Source organism: Corythoichthys intestinalis, chromosome 16, assembly GCF_030265065.1.
Source record: "Corythoichthys intestinalis isolate RoL2023-P3 chromosome 16, ASM3026506v1, whole genome shotgun sequence".
In the NCBI taxonomy this organism is placed as follows: domain Eukaryota; kingdom Metazoa; phylum Chordata; class Actinopteri; order Syngnathiformes; family Syngnathidae; genus Corythoichthys; species Corythoichthys intestinalis.
This window is the reverse complement of record NC_080410.1, coordinates 31,294,983-31,322,561: the sequence shown is the minus strand read 5'-3', so window position 1 is coordinate 31,322,561 and position 27,579 is coordinate 31,294,983. Positions and strand designations below refer to the sequence as shown.

The window sequence follows — 27,579 nt, the reverse complement described above, 5'->3', positions numbered from 1 at the left end:
GTTAATGTCCATCATTTGAATGTTGTGTTAATTTGCCCAAGTTCTTATGTCATCAATGCGTTAACAGCAAATAAAAAGTGTTTTCGGTATTAACTCTGGAGATTAAAGATACGTGTTAATACATTATATTGTCTAATATTCTATTGTCAGTTACAAAAAACACCTCAGAAACATTCACTCCAAGGTTTGCAACAAGTCATTATGATGTGAAATTGAGATGAATCGCTTCACAAGTTGAACATCTTTATTTGTTAACGCAAAAAAAGCAGAAGAGGGGCATTGTGGGTAATAAACATCAGATAAGCACTTAGGAACAGAGGCTCAGGGGAAGCTATCGTCGTCGTCTTCGGCCATTTCTTTGGCGAACTCCAGATCCTGCTGCTCGCGTTCCCGACGCTCCTGGACACACACACGCCAAATGCATATAAATTTAAAAAAAGAAGAAAAAAACAAAACATTTACCGTTTTCACCCCCTTGCCTACGCCTGTGAATATTGCTATACTATCTGTCTACATGTGTCGTGCCACCGTTTGAGTTCTGTTCAAACTTAATTCACTGGCTGCCATTGATGGTGACAGTTTTCCAAATCATTTATAATGAGAGGGCTGGCATTGAATAATCATGTTTTAGTGCCATAGACATTCCAATCCATTTGGACCAGCCCCAGTCCAAACAGACCAGACGTCTATTTTCGTCAGTGGCAACCAATGAGTTTATTTATGAAATAACTTTAAAGCCGTTAAAAAAATTGTAGGATTGTTAATGTCTGTCATTAGTATGATCATTGTGCTACTATGCCAAATGTCAGCAATGTAAAAACAGTTCATTTTTAGAGCACTTTTAGTTCATCTATCACTATCAAAAGCAGCAAATGAGTTACGAATATTAAGGTAGTCACCGGGTTACGAATGAGTTCTGTTCCTATGCTGGCCACGTAACCCGAATTTCCACGTAGGTCGGAATTAAGCCTTTAAGTACCCCTAAATACCCCCTAAGGCCATGTCTACACAAGGACGGTTAATGGCCTTAAACGTGTAATTAGTTAGACTATATGGCATGTCGGCTACACTAATCTGCCTCTTATCCGTGCAAGAACTTAGATAAGTTAGCCGGCAAATATTACCCGACGCTTAATATAGACTAGTGTGTCCGTACAACAATCGGATACTAAGGAAGTGACGTCATGCCATCACCATTTTCAGGTTTTTGTGGTCCTCCCGTCGCAGAATACGTGGAGATAACGCGGGAGACGAGATCTGTAAGAAAACGCTGAAGTCTCCGATCAGCCAGCTGCGGGGCTGGTCCCTCCCAACTCAATGCTGACCGAACATGAGTATATAAAAATGCGTAGAGGAACATTAAACCCGGAAAAGTGAACTGCGTGGTACCCCCAAAGGGGCGCGCGATTAGTTTTTTTCATGACATTTCCGACGGTCAAAACCGCTTCATGGATCGCCACTGTCATGCACAAGCACTCCTGGTTGCGGCTTCCAGGAAATATACGCAGCACCATATGTTTCTATTTGTTATTTTCCATTTGGTGAGAATGCAACTGAACATCGATAGTAACATCCCAGGTACCGATGTCAGGCTTTCGTTTTTGTTTTATAAAGATTTATTTCAATCAACTCGGCAACTGCTCATAAAAGCCAAGCATGCCCTCCCTTCACTCTCGCTCCCGCGTGATGCGTTCACAAAAAACAGTTATCACCAGTGTTGGTAATAATGGCGTTAGAGTATAACAGCTTTGTAGAAGATACGGAAAGAGAAGAGCGAGAGTGGGAAAGAGTTGTGATGCCGTTGCAAACGCGATGCTAGGTGGCTCCAATAATACCTGACTGTTGCCGACAGCCTACAAACTACGCCCACATGATGCTACGCTGGATATCTCATTTATATGATTTAGATGTGAAATGACAGACTCGGCAGTGTTAGCAAATGTATAGAGAAGTAGATGCTAAATGATACACTTGCCGGCATTTGTTAACAGCCGCCATCTTAAAGCAGTAGACTTCTCAGGAAGGCTCAGTTGTAGAGAACCTTTCTAGCTAAATTAAGTAACTTTTTATCTAAAATACTCCTAAATCGGCAAAATCTTGACTTGAATCTATCTTTAAATGATGAAACAGTTTTAAAACTTTCACATGTAGAAATTAGACAGAAGGGAACTAATGCAGTAACGGGAGCAATTTTAACAACAGTTGATTCACAACATTAAATGACTTCCAAACATAGCAAAGGTTACGATCTAGTAATCGCAATATCCACAATACCCGTGTCTAGTTAAATTTAAGGTAAAGAATTGGGCTAGGGCGGCTGTCCCAAAAAACCCTTCAAAAAACACTTCACATACTGTGACTTATATTATTTTGTTTTTGTTTTTTTTAATGGAAAAAAAAATGAAAGGAAACTAGAGCTGTCCCGACTAGTCGACATAGTCGACGTCATCGATGATGTAAATCCGTCGACGAGCACAACATCCCGTCGACGGTTAATGAAGGGTTAAAAAAATATATGCGTGGAAAGTTAGAATGTCGGATGCTCTGTTTGCAAGCGGGGAAAGCGGCACAAAGCCAAAAAAAGCGCACCAGAGTGTCCAAAACATTGCCTTATTTCAAAGAAACAAAGGAGAGTACATTCTTCTGTCCTGTCTCTTCAATGCCAAGCTTGGCTGCACGTCGGCCGTGAATAAACACCTCAAGCGCCTTCACACAGTTTGTAATTTTTTTTTTTTTTTTTCATTTTTTGTACACCAGAGGGTGCTATCGCCTTACTAAATAATAATGTTTCATTGACAATAGGCCTATAAGTGCTATTAGTATTGTTCTTACTGCTAATTGAAAGGTTTATTTCATGTTATGGTTTATTTTATGGTATAGAAAATTAGGTTAAAATAAGGTTAAAAGGTCATAAATATATACAGTATATACAGTGATTGCACTCAAGGGAGAGATTGTCAATGATAAGGTAATAAGGTAAAGGCAATTCATATAGGCAATTCATTGTTATATAAATAAGGTTTAAAAGGAAAAAGGTGAAAAGTTTTTGTTAATTTCTAATTGTGTTGCTTTATTTGTGTGTACCGTAGCTCTTACAGTGTGTTTACATCAAGGATGGAATAAAAGTTGTAAACCATCAGTTTAAGAGACCATCTTTTCAATCGGGATGCTACACTAGTTAATTCTATCAGCATTTGAACTCATTGTTTATTTGTGATTTATTATTGTTATTTACGTGTTTATTTGTACTTTAATAAATAATTTGAGTGTTCCAATATGTTTTTTGTGAATTGATAAGCGTCAACAAAAATTTCGTTGCTAAATTAGTAAAAAAAATAAATACATAAAAATTAATGATTAGATTAGTCGACTAATCGTAAAAATAGTCGGCTGACTAATCGGGAGAAAATTAGTCGTTTGGGACAGCCCTAAAGGAAACCCTGTTGCTTTGCCAAGTAACTAATTACTCTGACATTCAGGTAGCTGAGTTACTAACTCAATTACATTTTGGGAGAAGTCATTTGTAACTGTAATTTAGGGCTGCAGCTATCGAATATTTTAGTAATCGAGTAATCGGATAAAACAAATATATTTTTAGGTGAAGAGCAATTATAAATATACATGAGAAAACAAGACATTTTATCATTTTCAGTCAATCAATGTCTTTATTTTTGATGTATATTGTTAAAAACAGCCAACAATTGTATCTCAGATGTAACTAGAATTTTAAAAAATGACTAATTCACTGCTTTCACTCAAAAAACCTTTAATCTTATTTTTTAAAAGTATATATATATTATATAATATATATATATAAACACACCTAAAAATGCCTTTACGCTTGATAACACACATCACTTAAAAGTTAGGATTTTTTCCCACGTTTTTCAATTAAATATCTATTTGTGTCAAGCCATTTTTAAGTTCTAGTTAAGTTTTAAGTTAGTCTAAACCAGGGGTCCCCAAACTACGGCCCGCGGGCCGGATACGGCCCGCAGCCACATTTGGTCCGGCCCCCTGAACAAAAAAAAAAAAAAAAAAATTGTAAAAAAAAAAAAAAAAAAAAAAAAAAAAAAAAAAATTTTTTTTTTTTTTTTTTTTCAATAGTTATTTATGTCCTGGCTTTTTTCTGTGAAGAACTGAGCAATGGTTATTTGGTTATTATCTATTTAATTAATACAGTATTATTATATTATATTATATTATATTATATTATATTATATTATATTATATTATATTATATTATATTATTTTATATTATATTATATTCAGGGGTGCACATAAGTGGTCCGCACATGCGTACTGGACGTAGACAAACGCGCTGGCCCTCAACGGCTTCCATACGCTTTTGCGTACCGATGGCTGACCACTATTTGCGGCGGACACGAGAAAATAACTTCTCAAAATGTCGATGAGGAAGGCCACACTGAGTAATTACTTCCGTGTTCCCCCACCCCCGTCAAAAGACAGACAGACGACAGAGACGTCACCGGAGCTACCGAAAAAAAGGACTTTTGCTGAAAAGTGGCTACAGGAGGTACCATGGCTAGAAGTGAATGATGCTCGCACGGAAATGCGGTACAAAATGTGCCGTGAGAATCCCAATGTCGCCGATTAGAGCAACGCATTTTATGTAGGGTCAAAGAATTTCAGCCATCCAAACTTTGAAAAGCACGAAAAAAACAGAGAGCATGTGGCAATTAAGCAAACTATCGATGTCAAACAGGACCCCACTCGCCCTATGGACATGTGGCGGAATAGGGCGGAATAAAGGTAATGAACAGCGACATTCACTGACAAACGTGTTTTTGCTCGCATTTTACAAAGCTAAACATACACGTTCAATGAGGTCTTATGAGGAGGACATCCCACTTTTAAAAAGGCTTGGAGTTAATGTGGGAGCCGCATAATGCCCTTTATTTTGAATTGGTGCTTTTATGTTTATTTCTTTACATTTCACTTAAAAGTAATGGCAATTTTGTTGTGCCAGTTGATGTTAATCAAGCATTAACTGTTAATATAATTAATCAAAGTTAATTGGCTCTAAGTAAAGCTTGTCATAAATTTATCGAATCAGGTGGGTCGGCTCCCAAGCTCAATGAGGACCAAGTCACATCTCCAGGTCCTCCTCTGAGAACCTGGGCAAAAAAATTATGTGCACCCCTGATTATATTATATTGTATTATATTATATAATATTATATTATATTAAGGGCTGTCAAAGTTATCGCGTTAACGGGCGGTAATTAATTTTTTTCATTAATCACGTTAAAATATTTGACGCAATTAACGCATATGCCCCGCTCAAACAGATTAAAATGACAGCAGTGTCATGTCCACTTGTTACTTGTGTTTTTTGTCTCCCTCTGCTGGCGCTTGGGGGCGACTGATTTTATGCACCATGAGCATTGTGTAATTCTTGACATCAACAATGGTGAGCTACTAGTTAATTTTTTTGATTGAAAATTTTACCAATTTTATTAAAACGAAAACATTAAGAGGGGTTTTAACATAAAATTTCTATAATTTGTACTAAAATCTATCTTTTAAGAACTACAAGTCGTTCTATCCAGGGATTGCTTTGACAGAATATTAATGTTAATGCCATCTTATTGATTTATTGTTATAATAAACAAATAGAGTACTTATGTACAGTATGTTGAATGTATATATCCGTCTTGTGTCTTATCTTTCCATTCCAACAATAATTTACAGAAAAATAAGGCATATTTTAGAGATGTTTGAATTGCGATTCATTACGATTAATTTTTAAGCTGTGATTAACTCGCTTAAAAATTTTAATCGTTTGACAGCCCTAATTATATTATATTATACTATATTATATTATATCATTTTTATTTTATTTACTTTGGTTCCGTGAAGAATCCAGAAAGGGTTATTTGATTGTGGCTTTCTGAAAAACAATACATTTTTACATTTAGGCACTCCTGCAATCGTCACACTTTTTCTGTTACAAACTGACCCCGGCCCCTCATCAGAGAAGAGAAAGGTTATGTGGCCCTCACAGGAAAAAGTTTGGGGACCCCTGGTCTAAACTGTAAGTCCTGATAGGATTTTGAGTTTTTGCACTGTTCAAAATAAATGTATGATACAGGCTGTATTGGAGCACATTAGGGACTAGTGCTACTTGGTGTTTTATCCAGCAATGACTACTGAGCTAAAATTGATAGTTAGCATTATTGAGTTTTTATTTTACACCCTCATCACTCCACAACGCTATGTTGTGTAAAGCCTGTATGAAAGACACGTTAGCCACGCATCGAAAGCGGTCTTAATTAATTGAAACCTAGCCCTCCGCAATGCTAACGTAAGGTGAGCTAGTAGTGACAGTAACGTTAATCTTATATATTAGCGCTTAACGCTCTTTATTAGCGCTTAGCGCTCTACTGCTTTAAGATGGCGGCTGTTTGCTAACGCTGCCCAGACGCGGCCTAGTCTTTCACTGTGCATCTAGTTCAACATACATGTGATCTCTATGAGACGCACCAGATGCTATCTGTTACCAATGTAGCATTGTGCGGGCTAGTATTTAGCAACGTCGGTGTCATTTGTGGCGGCTGTCGGCTGCGGTAAGTTTTTTTTTTTTCCCCCTTTATCCTCTCCGCACGTGACAGCGCGTTGTCCCGCATTAAAAGTAGTCCTAGCAAAACGTGATGCTTAGAGCTGTCAAAATAAACGATTACTCGAGGTGAATAAAATTACTCGGATCAGTTTTTAAACTCGAGTTACTCGAGTTGCTCGAGTATTCGTTTCAGCTCTACTGTAATTAATTACTTATTTAAAGTAAGATTAACAAGACTGGTGAACACAAAACGGACTTCCCGACCCCAGGTCTAGAAGCTGTAGTAATTCGGAAATTTCCCGCTGGCGAGTAATGAGTTTCCATTTCAGAGGTAAACCACGCGGGGCATGACGTAACACATGACTCTGCTCCTTTCTATGCATGCGTAGTTCGCGCAAATGCAGGCGTACCTTGCAGAAGCTGGGGGCCTTAAACGTAGTTGGGACAGGTATAAAAATGACAAAATACCCTGGAGAAAATTATCAGTCCTAGAGTAGACGTAGCCTAAATCTATCCAAAACAATGCATTATATGTCATTGTACTGTCCTCGCCACATTGTTGGAGCCAAGTCCTAGCTATACCGTGAGCTAAGCTCCGTAATGACAATGTCAGACGTCCGTGTGGTTTGCTGACTTCATTCAGCTGCTCATAATATCAACACTTGCAGAATGAAACTAAAATCAAAATGAAATTAAATCAATTTCATCTTCGACAGCAATTCAAATTTGTGGTTATAAGTAGCTGCTGATACAACAACACACAAACCATTAGCATGTATCTGTTAGGGCCCAAATACACCAGATGCATGATTGTTGCGGTTCCGGTCCGGTTCAGTGTTGACTGCGTGCCACGCAGTACGTCAAAAACAGGCAAATCATACCAGCTGCGCACGGCTGCGGTTAGGGTTTGAGGCTAGGGTTAGAGTCTGTACTCATCAGAGAAGCAAAGAGAGAGCACATTGTTTCTTTGCATATTGATATTTTAGTTGTGTCTGTTAATTGCAGATTGACTGCATCATGTTGAGATCAGGGCTCCGTGTGTGGGGGCCGCGGGGGCTATTATGCCCTTGGTTGTGTCGGTGGGCTTATACCTTTGTGCACGTTCAAAAATATATGGCACATAACATCTCATAGAGCTTTTATAAACAACTGTTAAATAATTTGTAATATTTATAAAATGGATAGCGAATAATATAATACATAAAAAAAAACAGCGTATTTAAAATTGGTGTCTCAACACTGCAGATTTCTGTGCCCAGCGCAAACTGTTGGTTTTTCTATGAAACGTCAAGTAAAATGTAGGACAGAAAAAAGAGAAACGTCTCCAATAGACCACCAGGTCGAAACTTGTGGGTGTCTCTTTATTCTCTTTCGTACTTTTCCCGCTCGACTCTGCATACAAACCGACATTGTGTGTGCGCCGGGCACGAGAATTTCTGCAGTGGAACCATACGCTGCATTTTTCTCGCTCAAAGTTGTCAGCACGTCGTGTGTTTGATATCATTGCCATAAAAACAAACATAATAGGACACCTTGCAGCTTCCTTTTTAATGCTGTCCTTATAATACCGATCTGCTGCATCGTAAATCACATTGTGACTTTCCACCTCCATGATAAAACGTTCTTCGTCCATCTTCGCTGGTGTTTAAACCGTGAATAAGCAACTGGGCTGTTGTCCAGCAAAAATAGAAAGTAGCCTAAACCATCTGGCGAGGTGCGGCACGCCGGAGATGGTCCGCAGTCAATCTGGAGCACTGACGCGGCCGGTATACGTTGAACAATAGGATATAATGGGGACGGATTGGCTTCGGCGCTATTTTTTACCGGAGTCGGACCGGAACCGGAACGATCATGCATCTGGTGTATTTGGGCCCTTAGTGTCTGCACATCATCAAAAACAATCACATAAACTCGCCCCAAGTATTCGACCACAATTGAAAACTCATAATAAACAGTACAAAAGGTGTTACCGTATTGGCCTGAATATAAGACGGCCCTGATTATAAGACGACCCCCTCTTTTTCAAGACTCAAGTTTGAAAAAAAGACTTGTTGAACACCAAATTAATCTTTATACAGAAAATAATTACAGTACATCTGAAACAAATGATTATAACAATATATTTGAGAGAAAAAGCATGCTATTTTGCATTATTCAAATCTTAATATCTGAACATTTAAATAAGTAAACTAAAGTGCAATCACATTCGTAAATGATGAATGGCTTCTGGTTTCTGAAATGTAAATAAACCAATCTATTGTGATAAAACAAAATTGCAATAGCTGCATTAACCATCAAAGTGAGGTCTAACTGTAACTGTAGTCCTGAAACAAATCTGAATAAAGAAAAACATTGCAATAAAATAATGCAAACTGGTTAAACTTGAGAGTAGCTTAGATATGTCATGACAGAACATTACTCAAGTTCAGCATTCGCTTCAATGATATCTGGCGCCATCTAGCGTCGTGAATGGGTGTAATATCTAGACCCCGAATATAAGACGACTCCCACTTTTTCAGTCTTATTTCAATGCAAAAAAACACTTTTATTCGGGCCAATACGGTATATAAAGGTGTTGCCTCTGTGGATGCTTCACAAGCAACAAATGTGCGCGCAGGCTTCCAGCTGTCATCTTTGCCCTCTCTCTCTCTCTCACTCGACTGCGCGACTCGCTTCTTCGTGTGTGCGCGTACGCTCTTGCTCGTGGGCGCAAATATGTTTTTCTTCGTGTGTAAATGCGCTCTTACTCGCGTGCGGAAGTACTACCTGCTCTACGCTTCCTGCGCCAAAATAAAAGCATGCATCACAAAACAAAAGTCAACATTAAAAAAACCACACACACACAGACACACACAAAAAAAAAACGAGACTCTGGCATCGTAGAGTTGAAATCGCGTAAATCCGGTATGTCGTAACCTGGGGACTACCTGTATACAGTTATGCACCGATTAAATAAATTTGAGGTTGTGAATTCATACATAAGGTGCACTGGATTAGAAGATGCACTATCAATTTTGGGGAAAAGGAAAGGATTTTTAAGTGGGCCTTGTAGTCCGAAGAATATGGTGGTGAATTGTGAGTTAGCGTATCCAAAATACATTTATGTGCACGTGTGTGTGTGTGTGTGTGTCTTACCTCAGCTGATTCCAAGTCTTTGTTGTAAGCTTTAGGCGGAAACCTCATGGCCTAAACAAGAGTCACAAAGTTAAAACTCCGCTATTGAAGCCAGACACGAGTGATTTAGTGCGTGCCTGCGTGCATACCTTAACCGACATGTTGTGAATGTCGAGGCAGAAGGAGATCCTCTGGTGGAAGGCCAGCTGAGGTTCTCTGGTGCCGTAAATGTCCATTGTCTCTTTGGACTGGACGAAGCCCTTCTCGTGGTTGATGCTCGCCTCGATCACGCCGTCTCGGATGGCCTGCGCGGACGGGTGTTATTTCTACGTGTGTATTTGGGTGTAGGGCTGCTTCAATTAAGTGACTAATTACTGATTAGCAAATGAGATTTTAATATTCAATGAATTGTTTAGAGTCGTGCTTGACCTCAGAATTGTCTAAAATCTCTTTTTCTAGACACTTAACTCATTGTTTGACATTGACGGTAATAGATGTCCAATCCATATTGACTGGGAGAGGTTGGCAACAATAGATTATTCAAAATGGATTGGGAGTCTATCGCCGACAATTGCAGTTAAAGAGTTACCAGTAAATATTCTATTGATTAATTGTTTTCATGTTTTATATCTAATAAATGAATAAATATTAATATTTAAGATGAATCCAATGTATTTCAATAAAAGACAAAAAATAAAAAGCTAAAACTTTGAAATTTATGAAAAAATATGGATATATAAATAAAAAAATAAAGGGGGAAATGGTAAACATTCGGGGTGTGAAAAATATCAATTCTAAGATATGATCTGGGGGTGTAATGTTAAGCATTTAGTTTCTTTGACATAGGGTGGGAATTGAAGTTCACTGTCACGAGTTGACAGGGGCACTATTAAGCGTTACATCGGCTTATCTGATGAACACTACAGAGTACAGACAACTTTTCAGTACCTCTGATTAAGATCAACAAGGAAACATCTCAAGTGCATAGTGCATCGAAGAATTGAAGCTGAACATATCGCGATATTACATCGCGCAATTCTCGTATCGATTCAAAATCTGACTATCAATCCTTACACAGGGTCTCTGCAGGTTTCAACAAGCCAAATTTAAAGACTTTTTAAGAACACAGTGAATACAGTTTGAGACTTATTACACAACAATACCCGCAAAAAAAAAAACAAAACATGGGAATCGAATCGAATTGTGACTTGTTAATCGTGATACGAATCGTATCTCCCGATGAGTCAATATGCACCACTAGTAATTATTGTCTTATAAAAATGAAAAATAAACAAAAAATGCTGATTTTTAATTTTAAAAAAATTGGAACAAATTTTTTAAAAAAATTATATTTAAACTATATTTGAAAATATGTCTATTTTCAAGGTCAAAAGAAAAAAAGTTAAATCTCTTTTATACTTAAAAAATAACAGAATGGAAAAAAAAAGACCACCAAAGACCACCAGTCAGATGAGAAACATCTCAAAACTTGACCAAAGGTGTATTTAGTAGGGCTGTCAAATTTTTTGCGTTAACGGGCAGTAATTAATTTTGAAAAATTATTCATATTAATATATTTAACGCATTTAACGCATGCGTGGAACGACCCACACATGCATTATCGCAAACAGACTACAATGGCGCCGTTTTATGTATATTGAGAGCTAAGAGGTAGAGACAAACGAGTTGAGTGGACACAGGCATTCATTGGGGCTGCGCTACTTATTGGCATAAGCTTTGGCATCTCTTCCACAAAAATTATAACTACTGTAGCGAGCAACGTGGGGAAGAATGACAGGAGTTATTCTTTTTCTTAACACCCTGTATTGAAAAAAACGCAGAGAAGATATACCATTTGCAGCCACCACTGATAGTCATGGTTGCCCAACTTCCCATCATGCATTTGGGCGGAACAGTTAAGTCGCTACAGTATCACTTACTGAAAGCACAACAAAAATAATATTCTTCTCTCACATAAAAATAATGTTCACGAAAAGAAAAGCGCTCAATTCAAAGAAAACTGGCAATCCCAATAAAAATAGCTATGCAAAATAATACTCAGACTTTGGTCAAACTATTCAAACATTTCGTTTAGCTCAACAAATACACTAGATGGCAATATTTAGTCACAATATACGTCTCGTACGTTGTGAAGTCAACACTCAAATGAACATAAGGTACAATGAACCCGGAAACTCCGGCGTCAGTCGAGGGGCAAAATGCACTAGGAAAACTTGGCCAGATCTGTAATTTAAAACTCAGCCTTGACACCTTGCGGTGTATTTCAATCACTACCTTCCACAATGGCGAGCTATTAGTTTATTTTTTGATTGAAAATTTTGCTAATTTTATTAAAACGAAAACATACAGAGGGGGTTTAATATAAAATTACTATAACTTGTATTCACATTTATCTTTTAAGAATTACAAGTCTTTCTATCCGTGGATCCCTTTCACAGAAAGAATGTTAATAATGTTAATGCCATCGTGTGGATTTATTGTTATAATAAACAAATACAGTACTTATGTACAGTATGTTGAATGTATTGTAAAGATAATGTCTTTATCTTTCCATTCCAACAATAATTTACAGAAAAATATGGCATATTTTGGAGATGGTTTGAATTGAGATTAATTACAATTAATTAGTTTTAAAGCTGTGATTAACTCGTTTAAAAATTTTAATCGTTTGACAGCCCTAGTATTTACAGATGACACTTTTTCGTTTAGAAAAAGGAAAAATTCTGTAAACATTACATATTTTTCATTTGCACAGTGGCGTGTGCGAAGCAGGGGACGTTACCTTAGCCACGATGAACTCGGCGTCCTCGGGACTGTCCAGCTGCAACTTGACGGCGATGTCGGCCAGCGAGATGCGCGAGTACGACAGGCTGATCATACGCACGCCTGCGGACAAAAACGCGTTTCACTCCCGCCCTGCTCCGTCACAGTATCTCAGTATTCTCACCTGTCTTGATGACGTTGTGTCGCAGGCGGATGATGAGCGTGTACGTGCCATCGGCCTGGAACTTCTCGCCGAACTGCTCCAACGCTTGGTTGAACTTGGACAGGTTGCCCGTTCTGACCGCTGGGCACAAATGTCACGAATGTGTGAACGATACGACTCTCACGATAACAATAATCTCAAAATATGGCGATACAGCAGTTATCGATACATGGGTCAGGATATATGAATTGAATTGAGTATCATTTGTAGACATCCAATCCATTTGAACTTCAAATGGATTAGACGTCTATGGTGGTAATGTCAACCAATGAGTTTAATTATGGGGCATTTCAGGTCATTTGCTGTTGATTTTCTGTTACTTTGTGGCTGATTTTGGGGCATTTCTAGGTTACAGATCAGGAAATGACCCTAGAATCTTCCAAAATGTATAGGCAGAAAACAGAAAGTGACCTGCAAATGCCCATAAATGGAAAGACTGGCAGCGAATGCCCTGGTTTCGAATTAACAAACGTTCATTCACCCCCTCCTCCCCTCAGTCTAAATAGATCGGGCGTCTAGCACCGTCAAGGGCGGCCATTGAGTTAGCAGAGACACTATTTTAGTGGAAGATTTTGGTAACAACTTGTTGGTTGCTAATTGATATGATTCTTGGCTGGAGCAAATGGATAACTTTTGGGATACAAAGTATCATGATATGCAGTATACAGTGAGGAGCAGATGTATTTGCATACTTCACAGTGGGGATGGTGTTCTTGGGATTGTACTTAACCTTCTTTGCCTCCACACACGATGACGAGGAGTAAAATTTCCACCAAAAAGTTCTACTTTAATCTCATCTGACCACATATGCATCATTCAGATGGTCCCTGGCGAACTTCAGATGGGCCTTCACATGTACTGGCTACAACAGAGGAACCTCCTGAGCAATGCAGGATTTTAAACCATTGCATTGTGTTCTACTAACAGTAGCCTTTGAAACTGTGCATCCAGCTCTCTTCTGGTCATTGACCAGCTCCTGCTGTGTAATTCTAGGCCTAGCCCTCACATTTCTCATCATGAGTGATGCCCCGTGAGGAGAGATTTTACATGGAGCCCCAGTCCGAGGTAGATTATCTGTCATGTTTAGCCTTTTCCATGTTCCAACAATTGCTGCAACCGGTGATTTATTCTCACCAAGCTGCTTTACAATTGTCCCATAGCTTTGTGGAGCTCAACAGTTTTTTTCTCTGGTGTCTTTCCAAAGCTCTCCGGTACCAGTTGGATTATGACCAACTGTGGGGTGCACAGGTGACAATATTGAGCTCAAACTGGTTGTAGGTGGTTACTCATGGGATAAAGGTGGACTTTTTTAAGGTAGACCGATAACTCTTTGAGTGTCATAATTATTGCTGATTCTCAGCGGTACAAATACTTATTTCAAATAAATAATTTAAAAAAACATACAATGTGTGTTCAGGATTTTTTGGGATTATGTCTCTATAAGTGGAAATGCATCTATGATTGAAATTTCAGACCTCTACCTATTTTCCAAGTGGGTGAACTTGCAAAATCACAAAGGATGCTAATACTTATGCTCCTCACTGAATATCACCAGTTTGATATTTTGTCACACCCCATGTGTAAACTAATTATTTGGCTGCCAATGATGGCGATAGATGTTCAATCTATTTAGACTGGGAGGGGCGAATAAAAAAGGATTGGACGTCTAGCATTGTCAATAGGTGTTCATCATCTAAGAATTTAAGGGAAATCTACTTAAAACCTTTACCTAACATGACTAATAGGAAGCTATTTAGGGGGGGGGGTTTCCAATGTGGTGAAGCCGATGTCATTACTGACCCTGAGTGAGCAGGAAGTAGGGCATCAGTGACCTCTTGAGTGACGGCTGCCTGAACTGAAGCCTGTCGGGAATTTCGCCCAGCAACAACTCCACCACAATCAGAAGCTTGTGCACCTAAAAACATACGCACGTTAAGTCTTGACTTACTCAGGCGGACGTCATTACACGCACGCCTACCGTCTGCTTGAAGCCCACCGCCGTGTGTTGGGGGGCTTTCCTGAGCGCGTTGGTTAAAGTCCGGCGAGCCTCCGAATACTCCAGCTGGATGGCTTTAATGCGACCTGTAAAGTAAAAAAATAAATAAATAAAACATCAGAAACCTTATTTTGGATTAAACTATTTTGCTAGAATTAGGGCTGCTGTGTTTAAGTGACAACCAATTGATTGTCTAATGAATCATAAAACTATTTGGATTTGGATCAATGAATCGTTTGGATTTTTGATCCCCCAGTTTTAGCCAATTTTTTTCTTTGTAAAAGAAAAAATCAAAACATTGAAAAAAAATTATCATTCAATAACTATCTTTCATCTTCTGAACTGCTTATCCTCACAAGAGTCGCGGGGGTACTGGAGCCTATTCAATAACTATATTCCAAGTTAAAATTTAATATATATCCGTCACAGGCAATGACAGCCATGATTTCATTTTTTTTTTTTTTTTAATCAACTGTTGTCAAAAAGGACAAAACAGTCATCTTTTACGGCAGCAGCTATCGATTATTTTAGTAGTTGATTAATCTATCAACTAGTTAGTTTGAATAATCGAGTAATTGGGTTAGGAACTATTAATGTGTTGCAGAATAAATTTAAGGAGATGTAAAACTAAGGCTTGCTAAGATTGCACTTTCTAAAGAGCATTAAACGCGAATACTAGTGATGCACGATAATTATCGGTCGGATAATAGGAATTATGACGTCATCCCAATAAATCCAATAACATATATTATCTGGCCTATTGATATTATTTTTGGCACGGTGTCAGTGGATTGGGATGTGTGCCTTTGTTTTCAATCCTGTTTTGTTACTGTTCTAGAGGCCTTATTTTTCCATCACTGACTGATGAACCTTACTATGGCAATTAGCAAATGTTTGCATTTTACAGTGTTATGTTTACAAGTTATTGAGAGGCCTTTTAGTTATTGATAGGCTTGCTGTCCTATAATTGCCAGGTTAATAAAGTTGTTTCATGAACCAAGACGACAAAAGTCTCCTCTCCTGTTGCACCAAATGTTTTATCTGCTGACAAAGCACAATACCTGTTGGGTTTCTGTTTTAGTTCTGTGCTTATTGTTCAGGGGAACACATCGCCAATGATATTAACTGATTGATTGTGATTGACACAAATTGTATTTATTTGAAAAAATTAATATGGGCACTTTATTTGAACTCAAAACTGTTATCGTCTTTGTTTTGTTGCTTATAATAATGTTCATGTCATCATGAAAAATTCTGGTTAGGTCAAAGGCAAATCTATGCTGAATCCACCACTAGTATTTTTGACCTACAGGTGTTCAAAAACTCAGGTGAATATACATTGAAAAATTACATATATATTATCAGTTATCGTATCGGTGTCGGCTTTAAGGAGCAGGAAGTTATCAGTTTCAAAAAATGGATATCGTGCAACCCTAGCGAATGAAGAATGAAAGTCCCGAGAATTTCTTCAAAATATGCAGAATTTCACTTTCATTTAAAAATTAATAAAAAATACCCGATCTTAGCCTCAAACTGTATAAAATAATGAGGATCCAAGTACAACAAAAGCACAATTGGCTAACTTGCATAGCAAAGGTCCGTGAGTTTCAATGCTATAAATGCTAATGTTTGTTTTTTTTACAATGCTCTTACCAAATTGTTAAACACATTCCCATAAAAAATGGCTAAATAGTAGGGGTGTAACGGTACACAAAAATCTCGGTTCGATACGTACCTCGGTTTTGAGGTCACGGTTCGGTTCATTTTCGGTACAGTAAGAAAACAAAATGCTAAATATAAATGTGCTGGTTGTTTTTTTTTGTTTTTTTTTTTACACACTTTTGTGCTTTTAACAATAGGAACAGTAACCTAAACAAAGCTAGAATTCTGCTCAAAAAGTAGCGGGTATTTAAAGATAATAATCCAACAACAATTTGCCTTTCAGACCCCGCGTATTGGTCTGCTTTCTTTCTGAAAGAAAGAAGAAAAAAGAAGTCCTGTGCTAAAGAGAAAAGCAATCCCAATGACAAAGATTCTAACATATATTTTACAAATGAAATGCCTCAATGATTTTTTTTTTCTTATGATCGGTTTTCAAAAGCTTTATTGGTGGATTTTCTCAAGTTAAAGCGCCATACAGAAATTAATAAATTTAATTGTGTAAGCAGGATCTGTGTATTATTATTTAATTACAGGTGTTTTAGCTCATTTTGATTTATTTTATTTAAATGGGCTATTATTTATTTTATTATGTGTTTGTATTTTACAAATGTGATGTAGTATTCGTTTATATTGTATATTTTATGTAGTATAACTAGTTCCTATGTGAATATTAGTTCCCACTTGTTTTGTTGTGGTAGGAGGGTTTTGTATTGAACACGGGGCCATGTTGGTTATTATTATAGCGGAGAAGACAACTGTAAATCAACAAAGACGAGTCAACTGTGCCCCGATCTACCACTCAAGAGATCTGATGGACTCAAAAAGTGGGTTACGATTGCATATTAGTTTGAAAATCGACCGGACCCACCGTATTTTTACACAAGTGACTTCCAGTCTGCTAGCTAGTAGTATTGACGCAGGAGGGCCGCGTCTCGCGTCAAATAATAAACTCTGCCGTTCTTTTCGCGTGCATCGCGTTGAGCAGCTTCTGGGACGCGTCTAACTTGCGGCCGCACTGCGACTGGAGTGCATTGGCTGACTGACTTGAACGGCCGTGTTTCTCGCGGCGGCCACGTTGTCGCGCCGTTGACGTTTCTTACTGTCCTACCGTGTTAGTCCTCATTATAGTAGAGAAGACAGAGTAAATATAATCTACACAAAGAAACTAACCCGATCGACTAACAGCCTCGAAAAGTAAGGGTTACATTACGTCAGAAACTCGTTCGGTACGCCTCCGTTCCGAACCGAACACCAAGTACCGAAACGGCTCAATACTAATACATGTACCGTTACACCCTTACTAAATATACCAATAAACTAAATTACAAACGCATTAAAAAAACATTAGTGCAAACAAAAAAATGGATTCAGCCATGTTAAATGAGTTATGTCATATTCACTGTTGCCACTAGAGGGCAGTGTATCCACCCAAATCAAGAAAACTAAATGCAAACATTCAAAACAAACCATGACAACGCTACTCTAACTAAACAAATAATCGAAGCAGCAAATTACTCGAATTAATCGTTGCAGCACTATTATCTTTTTTATTACTAAAATGAAATACATATATCAGTTTCAAATATATATTAAAACATTGTATATATTCTTTTACAAATTGTTCAAATTATATTTGTCAAAAAAAAAAAAACATTAAATTTTCTTTTTTTAACTTTAATTTTTGTTGTCCTGAATGAACGCAGATGATTATTTTCATAATGAATCAGAATGAGATGTTTTCAAATATCTGCTTTGTTATGTAAAACGGACAGCGTTACACAGTTCCATGATATTTATTGTCCTACTTTTCTCAACACAGTTTTTTGTTCCAAATCCACATTTCCAGCTCAAATGAAAAGCTCAAGAGTAATATAACAAGAATTAACATGTGATTTATACAAGCATATGATCGACTCATCACAAAAACAATCAGTGATAAATTGACGATCAGCATAATTGTTTGTGCCAGCCCAAGCTTTCATTAGGCAAGCGTGCATCTTACCAGTGTAGTAAAGATATCGGGCCCACTCGTTGTTGTTGGCAAGTTCGGGAAAGACAGACTTGGACACAAGCTTCTCGGCCTGATCGTAGAGGTTGAAGTTGAGGTAGTTCCTCAGCAGCAGGTTGAGGAGAACCGCTTGGCCGTCAGCGTCGTGACGCAGCGTGGCAGTGCGCAGACGCGTGTGCAGGAAGCTGACGGAGGAAGGAGGACGGCGTCCAAATCACTCCCAATGGAAAGAGGGCAAGGGGAGGGAATACCTGCGGATGCTGTCCAGCTGATTGAGGAACTCGTAGACGCGCGCGTGGTAGTAGTAGCACTTGGCGGCCACCAGGTCCAGAGCTCGGCGGTTCTTGGGGGCCATCTTCTGCAGCAGGTCGTCAGAAACCTTCTGAGCCTGAAATACAGTCACATTGTGGCTTTTGCTGGAAACGATCATGTAATAGCCAAGCGTTTGTCCGCCATCACGACCCAAGAACAGAAGCTTACAGTGTTTCCCACAGGATTTTAGGAGACTGTGGTGGGAGGGTCTCTGACCATAGGATTTTTTGAAACTGTGGTGGTGGGCTGCATCGGAGTCGGACAGCCACACCATGTCATGCCACGGCGAATTTTTTTTTTTTTTTCAGTATTTTTTCCCCCCAAGAAGAACCATAACGATATATTTGAAATATTTCATTAGCTAGGCTAATGTTATAGCTCTCAGCTACGGTACATGTATGTAAAATGCGTTGCTGAGTACAGCTACGTTACCCTATGTAATAATGCGACTTTTTTTCTCGTAGCATTAGTACGACTTACATCTCGTAGTGACTCAGGGTTGGCAAACTGTTGAAAAGAGCCATATTTGACCCCCCCCCCCCCAAAAAAAACCTGATACAGTATGTCTGGAGCAGCAAAAAATTAAAAGCCTTGTACAAGCCTTATAATTATCAATACTAGCTATATTAGCCTACTATAAAAATGACTAAGTTGGCTAGAAATACATAATTAGCCTTCATGATTAAATGTTTATTTTCCCTGCAGTGGATCCTATAGCGCACCACGTGACTACTCTGTTGTACGATGACACCACAAGTTTAACTTCATTACAATATTAATGAATTGAAAGAATGTTTGTATCAATTTTGTCCTCCTAGAAATCCTATTAAAACAAAAAATATATTTCCCTCCCCCATCTTTTTCCATTTAAAAAAAAAAAAAAAAAAAAAAAAAAGCTCCGAAGCAGCACTAAAGAGCCGCATGCGGCCCAAGAGCCGCGGGTTTCAGACCGCCGTCGTAGCCCTCCTTTTTTCTTTTTATTTGACCCTCATAAGTACTACATTACCACAACAATAACAGTCTTTCTGTCAACTGACCCATTTACAGGACAGGGGGAATTCTAATGGCCGTGTAAAGAGTTTTTCTTGATTCGGTGAGAAGGTGAATAGTTTTTTCCCCGTTGTTCGTGAACTAAATTTCCACACAAACGCACATCGAGGTACCATTAACTTAGCAAGGAGAGGTAAGAGAGTCATTTTTCGAGTGTCCCAGAGCTCGCGAAATTGTGTGTGTGTGTGTGTGTGTGGGGGGGGGCGCATTTATCCAACTTTCGTCAGCCATAATTGTCTGAAGTTGGCGCGTCGGTGTTGTGCCGAAAAATAGCCACTCCACGCGAAATGTCCCCCCGACGGGAGCGCCCACACGTCACTCGTACAAACAGCCTTTTCTTACCAATCGATGGACACGGAAACGACGTTCTTGTACCGTGAATATGTATCATTTTACTCTGCTTGAACTAATAAATACTTTACTGTGACCAACGCTCTGAAAATAGAGCAAGGCTTTATTTTGGGCCCCGCCTCTCCGCGCAAGTTCAATCAAAGTTTGCTTTCCGTCCAAGACGGCCGTCCGCCGCTCACTTTCGCCGAAAAGTCCGATCGAAACTATTGTAATGCCCCGGATATGGGGAAGAAGGAGAGAAGTCTGTATTTGCTTACCCACTCGATTGTGGTAACAATAATAAAGAAAAACAATAACAAAATAACAGCGGGCTGCTACGACATGCGACCGCTATCTCTCGCTATCTCGCTCGTTCTCCCATTCTTCCTACTCGTTCCCCTTGCGTCTCTTAAATAAATAAATAAATAAATAAAATACTACTCTAAAATGTTGCTCTCGCTCGCGCGGGTAGTAGAGTGGAGTGGGCTACAGCTGTGTAATCGGCTGACTGTGGCGGGCCCAAACGAGTGGGAAACACTGAGCTTACCTCGCTGAAGCGCTTGTTGTTGGTCAGGTGTACCACCAGGAGCAGCTGTAAGTACGCCTCCACCTCGGGAAGCAGAGGAGTGGTCGCCGCCTTCCCCGTTCTGGGACGGAACGGCACATCGCCGTCCACCAGGTCCATGGGCTGCGAAAACAATATTGGACAACTTGAAAAGCAAAATCTTGAGCTCCTGTTGTCATTCCGCCGCCGCTCGATGGAGTCGCTGCTGAACCACGGCATTCTTCCATGTTTGGTGTGGTTTGTGTGAGATTTGTGTGTGATTCCTGCTTTACAAGTGAAAATTATGCGACAAAGCGAGGTTTTTAGTAAGCTTGAGAACGATAAACCGATACGACCAGATATCCGGTTTTACATGCGAGCGATTCGGCTGTATCGATAGCAAACTAGCTATTCGACAGTAAAAAGCCAGTAAATCATAGATGTATCGATAGTACAACAAACACTCGGCTATCGCGAGCACAAAAAACGGTTATCAGCGTTCATACCACTGCTTTACTAGTTTTATGTACCAATCGATGTGATATGATTGACTCATGATTAGCTTGCACTATAAAAATGCTGCGCAGTGCCTTCCCCACTGCTTGACCCAAAGGATCGCCGCACTTCAAGTGAGACAGCAAACATCACATAACATGAACAGCCACTACTCAGAGTCGTGGTTGCCTCAACTTCCCATCATGCATTTCGATCGTGACGGGCGTGCCATTACTACGCCAGAGCAAACAAAACCACAGTCGCGCATGCTAAAATAATAGACAAAGAACACGAGCGCTGACGCCAGCTTGCCAGGCGGAAGTTACGAATGACAGCGATGGATTTTCAACGCACGTTGCACTTTGAAGTGAAGACGGCAGCAATATTTGCATGGGACAGAGATCGTGAGTTTTTAACCCTGAAAAATAACCCACTACAATGGCACGACCTGCTGGAGATATTGTTTCCACGAAACGCAGTCTACTTAAACATGAACATGTGGATCAGCTGATCTTCCTCAAGAAAAATCTGCCCTTCAAAAAAGATACGGACAGTGATGAGGAATAAAAATGTGGAAGCACAGGCATAAGTGAATGACTTTGCTGTGTATAAGGTTAAATAATGATTATTGACCTATCTGGCTAAAATACCATGTTTTTATTCCCCCAATTATACCAGAGGTAAAGAATAATAGCATTATGCTTTATTTATTATGATAACACTAGCAGGTTTAATTATTTTCTTCTAGAGCTCCTGCATATAATTTTAGTTTGTAAGATGTCTACATTGAAAGGTTGCACTTAAATTACCTACCTCTTGTGTTCAAAAAAACCAGGAAATACAGAGATTGAATTACTGCACTTTATTGTTGTCTGTCACTGGAGTTTTGATGGTCATCTAGTTGGCCTTTTTTTTTTTTTTTTCATGTCTCAAAAATAAACATACATTGGTATGAACTTTTGTTGTTTAATTTTGCTTGTAGAAATTTGGTCTTTTTTATCCGTTTAAAATACTGTAAGAGCAAACAACAAATGTTTACTATCGTATCGTTTTCACACTATATCGAAAAGTATCGTTATGAAACTGTATCGAATCGTATCGAATCGCTCTGCCTTAAAAATGTATCGTTTTTGAATCGAATCGTAACCTGTGTATCTAGATACGTATCGAATCGGCTTCATACCAGAGATTCCCAACCCTAGTTTTTAGTATATTATTGGATGCAGGGCTGCGACACACCATTATTTTCCATTGCATCTATTGGTGTTAATAAGCGTATTTAACACATTGTCTGCCATTAACAACAATAGACGTTTAATTCATTCAAACTGGATGGAGTGACTGAATGCTCATGTTTCAGTGCCATTGGGCCAATCCATTTTGACTGCAAGGCCTGGCAGCGATCGTCCACGGCAGCCTATGAGTTAACATTTCGTCATACTCTTAAAATAACTGTCATTTTTAAAAAGTCCTTTTTACAATGATTATTCAGTCAAGATTAAAAAAAAAAAAACACTTTTGAGGTAGGGTACGCACCTCATCCAAGAAAGCGAGCAGGAAGTCTCTGGTGGCGGCGTTGTTGGTGAAGAAGCCGCTGATGGTTTTGTGCAGCACCAGCGTGTTGAGGCGGCGGCTGGTGGACGGCAACGCCCGCAGCGCTCGCAGCACAAAACGCGGCTCTTTGCCCGAAACCGCCTTCTCGATCTGCTTGACGTGCTCCTTGATGTCTACGTTCATTGGGCACAAAAACTTCTTAACATCCCAAAAGTGGTAAAGCAGGGAAACATAAGTGCATATTCCCAAAACAGCAATACAAATGTACATGTTCATTACAGTTTTCGATAGAGAAGCGCACCGAGAAATGACATCATAAGGGTGTGCCGCCAGAATATAGTGGTCCTTCTAAAAAAAATAACATATTGTGATAAAGTTGATTATTTTCTGCAATGTACTGATAAACATTAGACTTTCATATATTTTAGATTCATTACACACAACTGAAGTAGTTCAAGCCTTTTATTGTTTTAATATTGATGATTTTGGCAAAAAAGTCAAGAAAAAACAAAAATCCCTATCTCAAAAAATTTGCATATTATGAAAAGGTACTCCAAAAAAGCTACTAACCTAATCATCTGAATCAATGAATTAACTCAAAACCCCTGCGAAGGATTCCTGAGACTTTTAAAAACTCCCAGCCTGGTTCATTACTCAAAACTGCAATCATGGGCAAGACTGCTGACCTGACTGCTGTCCAGAAGGCCATCAATGACACCCTCAAGCGAGAGGCTAAGACACAGAAAAAAATTTCTGAGCGAATAGGGTGTTCCCAGGGTGCTGTATCAAGGCACCTCAGTGGGAAGTCTGTGGGAAGGAAAAAGTGTGACAGAAAACACTGCACAACCAGAAGAGGTGAAATATTGTGGAGAAGGGCCGATTCCAGACCTTGGAGGACCTGCAGAAACAGTGGACTGAGTCTGAAGAAGAAACATCCAGTGCCATCGTGCACAGGCGTGTGCTGGAAATGGGCAACAGGTGCCGCTTTCCCCAGGTCAAGCCACTTTTGAACGTGAAACAGCGGCAGAAGCGCCTGACCTGGGCTACAAAGAAGCAGCACTGGACTGTTGCTCATTGGTCCAAAGTACTTTTTTTTCCAGATGAAAGCAAATTTTGCATGTCATTCGGAAACCAAGGTACCAGAGTTTGGAGGAAGACTGGGGACAAGGAAATGCCAAAATGCTTGAAGTCCAGTGTCAAGTACCCACAGTCAGTGATGGTCTGGGGTGCCATGTCAGCTGCTGGTGTTGGTCTACTGTGTTTTATCAAGTGCAGGGTCAAAGCAGCTAGCTATCAGGAGATTTTGGAGCACTTCATGCTTCCATATGCTGAAAAGCTTTATGGATATGAAGATTTCATTTTTCAGCACGACCTGGCACCTGCTCACAGTGCCAAAACCACTGGTAAATGGCTTACTGACCATGGCATTACTGTGCTCAATTGGCCTGCCAACTCTCCTGACCTGAACCCCGTAGAGAATCTGTGGGATATTGTGAAGAGGAAGTTGAGAGACACCAGACCCAACACTGTGGATGAGCTTAAGGGCGCTACCGAAGCATCCTGGGCCTCCATAACACCTCAGCAGTGCCACAGGCTGATTGCCTCCATGCCACCCCACAATGAAGCAGTCATTTCTGCAAAAGGATTCCCGACCAAGTATTGACTGCATAGCTGATTAATTAATTGAAGGTTGACTTTTTTGTATTAAAAACACTTTTTTGTATTGGTCGGATGAAATATGCTATATTTTGAGATAGGGATTTTTGTTTTTTCTTGACTTTTTTTTTTTTGCCAAAATCATCAATATTAAAACAATAAAAGGTTTGAACTACTTCAATTGTGTGTAATGTATCTAAAATATTTGAAAGTCTAATGTTTATCAGAACATTACAGAAAATAATGAACTTTATCACAATATGCCAATTTTTTTAGAAGGACCTGTATGTACAGTGGTACCTCAACATACATACATGCTTCGACACGCATTCTTTTTGACTTCCGACATAAAATTTGACACGCAATTTCTTTCTGCATCCGACAAAATGCTCAAGGAACATTTCTTTTGCTAATTCTGAGCAGTGATCAACAATAGTTGCGGGCAAATTGTGTTCGGCAACAAATTGTCAGAATAAAATCTCCACTTTCGACACTTTTCATTTTGCAGACTTCATCTTTATGACCGGTGTTGTTAATCTTAATTTTAAAAAGTAATTAATTACAGTTAGAAATTACTTCTGCCAAAAAGTAATTGAGTTAGTAACTCAGTTACCTGAATGTAAGAGTAATTAGCTACTTGGCAAAGTAACTGGTGTTACCTTTCATGTTTTTTTTTCTTCATTTTTTTCCAAAAAAAAAAAACAAACAAAAAAAACATAGTAACCTTGCTATGTTTGGAAGTCATTTAATGTTGTGAATCAACCATTAAAGTTGTTAAAATTGCTCCCGTTTTTGCATTAGTTCCCTTCTGTCTACTTTCAACATGTGAAAGTTTTAAAACTGTTTCATCATTTATAGATAGATTCAAGTCAAGATTTTGCCGATTTAGGAGTATTTTAGATAAAAAGTTACTTAGGTTCGCTGGGAAGGTTCACTACAACAGAGCCTTTCTGAGAAGTCTACTACTTTAAATCGGCGTTACTGTCATTTCACCTGTAATTCTATATGCATGTGATATCTAGGCGTAGATTGTAGGCTGTCGGCTATAGTCAGGACATATTGGAGCCACCTAGCCTAGCATCGCGTTTGCTACGGCGTCACAAAAACACTCTTTTCTCTCCATGTCTCTGACTTTTCTTGCGTCATTTAACCAACGTAGTAACGCATAGTAACGCACATTGTCTCATTGCCGAAACGGTGACAAAATCTGAACGAAGAAAAAAAAAAAACGTAATGCACGAAAAACGTACAGATTTTGAACGTACGGCATACACATTTAAAAATCAGTGCTCACTTGTACAAATTACGCCGAAACTACTGGTGCACGATAATTATTGGTCGGATAATAGGAAGTATGACGTCAATAACATTTATAATAGGACCGATAATATGTACTGTTCTGGCTTTACAGTTTACACACTAGTATGGGAAATCAGTTGACCATTTGTGGGGCATTGCTGCCACCTGCTGGTCAGAATAATTCATTGCATCTATTTTTTGTTACAGTAGTTTGGTTCAATCACTTACACATTGCGGTGTCAAGCGGTAGCATTGACAGTCATGAATTCTTTCTGTTACGTTTCCGCCTCGGAAATATATGTAAGTATTTTATGTTTACTATAACATATGGATGTGCAATATATGTTTACTTCTGTGGTGAAGGGTCATATGTACAGAACTTCATAAGTTGTGTTATAGAAGCCAGCCAATGCTTTAGTAGCTCAAGCTAGTGTGCAATGCTATACATATAATAGTTGTGTATATTGTGTATATAAGTGTATTTTGCAGTTTGTATGTGTATTTTTCTGTTGTACTTTCACAATATTAAGACGAGTGTCTTCCCAGAAAAGCAAGAAAAGACCAAGCCTTGTGGTTTATGGAAGTGGATTCATTCTTAGCTGGCTGTCGGGCAGTGCAGAAATGAAACATACTGTTTTGTTCATGTCATTATAAAAAAATCTGGTGAGATCAAAAGCAAATCTATGTTGAATCCACCACTAGTTTTTTTTTTTTTTTTTAAACCTCCAGGTGTTCAAAAACTCAGGTTATACATTTAAAATTTATATATTTATTATCGGTTATCGATATCGGTATCGGCTTTGAGGAGCAGGACGTTATCGATATCGGTTTCAAAAAAATGGATATTGTGCACCCCTAGCCGAAACCGTACAACTTGACAGGTATGATAATGTATTCTTATGGGAAAATCCTGCTCGACATACGACCATTTCGACTTACAAACAACGTCCTGGAACGAATTGACTTCGTATGTAGAGGTACCACTGTACATGCCAATTAGGACTGCCTAGAACACGAATTACTTAATTGATGATGAATTTATTCCAGTCGACCACGTTCAGATGGATCAGATATCTATCGCTGTCAATGGCAGCGAACAAAAAAATCATGTCTCAATGCCATAGATGGTGCTGGACGTCAAATCCATTTGGACTGGCAATGATGGAAGCAAATTTGATTGGACGGCTGATAATGAGTTCAATTATTGCCCTATATAATAGAAATTCACTCTTTTTTTTAAACTAATAATCCCACTTCTTCAATACAATAAACCGTAATGAACATTTTTTACTATTTGGTGTGGAATTTACTCTTGTGTCATCCCTGTGACAAAAATGTGTCTTCATGTATTCTGATATAAACAGTTAGCAGAATGCGCTAACGTCATGCGCTAACAAGGCTAACCAGGCTAGCGCTCGACTGAGCGTCTCGTGGCCGCCAAGCAAGCAGCCTATGCGGCGTTGGAGCTCGTCGGTCTCGCCCTACCTTCAAGGGTCAAGCTGTCAAGCTCCTTGGGCGGCTTAGTCGAGCAAGCAGCCTCCGCCTCGGGCATGTCGACGTCCTGCGGCTCTGCTACGGTGCCGCTACCACCAGCCTCCTTGGACTTGTCGGCCTTGGCGTCTCGGTCTCGGCCTCCCGCCCGGTCTCGCCGCTTGCTCCCTGTCGTCTCCTTCATCGCTTATGCTGCTGCTCAAAAACGACAAAAAAGAGCAAAAAAAATAGTATTTCTTTTGTTTTCTTACGCGCTCGCTACAATGACTGGCAACTCTGTGGCAGTGCAAAGGATTGTGGGAGAAAACAGACAGCAAAAGACGATCGCAGAGCACGAGATCGGAAAACAGAAAGTACCCCCAATATCGCGGTTCGCTTTTTGCGGTGCCTGTATTTCACTGTTTCTATTTTTACCATGCCTCCTCGATTTTTGGACTATTATATTCTTTCGATAATCCATTTTCTCGATAAATTAATAT

General features: G+C 39.2%; 1 protein-coding gene across 1 annotated transcript; it reads right to left on the bottom strand.

The window, feature by feature from the left end:
• Window positions 1–226: 226 nt before the first annotated feature.
• psmd3 (proteasome 26S subunit, non-ATPase 3) lies at window positions 227–27,412 on the bottom strand. The gene is made up of 12 exons (XM_057860940.1): window positions 27,095–27,412; window positions 22,637–22,827; window positions 20,609–20,749; window positions 18,621–18,757; window positions 18,364–18,554; window positions 14,682–14,785; window positions 14,504–14,618; window positions 12,665–12,784; window positions 12,500–12,603; window positions 9,846–10,001; window positions 9,718–9,768; window positions 227–399 (listed from the first exon to the last, which is right to left on the bottom strand). Exons 1-12 carry the CDS (start codon window positions 27,282–27,284, stop codon window positions 322–324), a joined length of 1,578 nt encoding a protein of 525 aa, XP_057716923.1. The 5' UTR covers window positions 27,285–27,412; the 3' UTR covers window positions 227–321.
• Window positions 27,413–27,579: the final 167 nt, after the last annotated feature.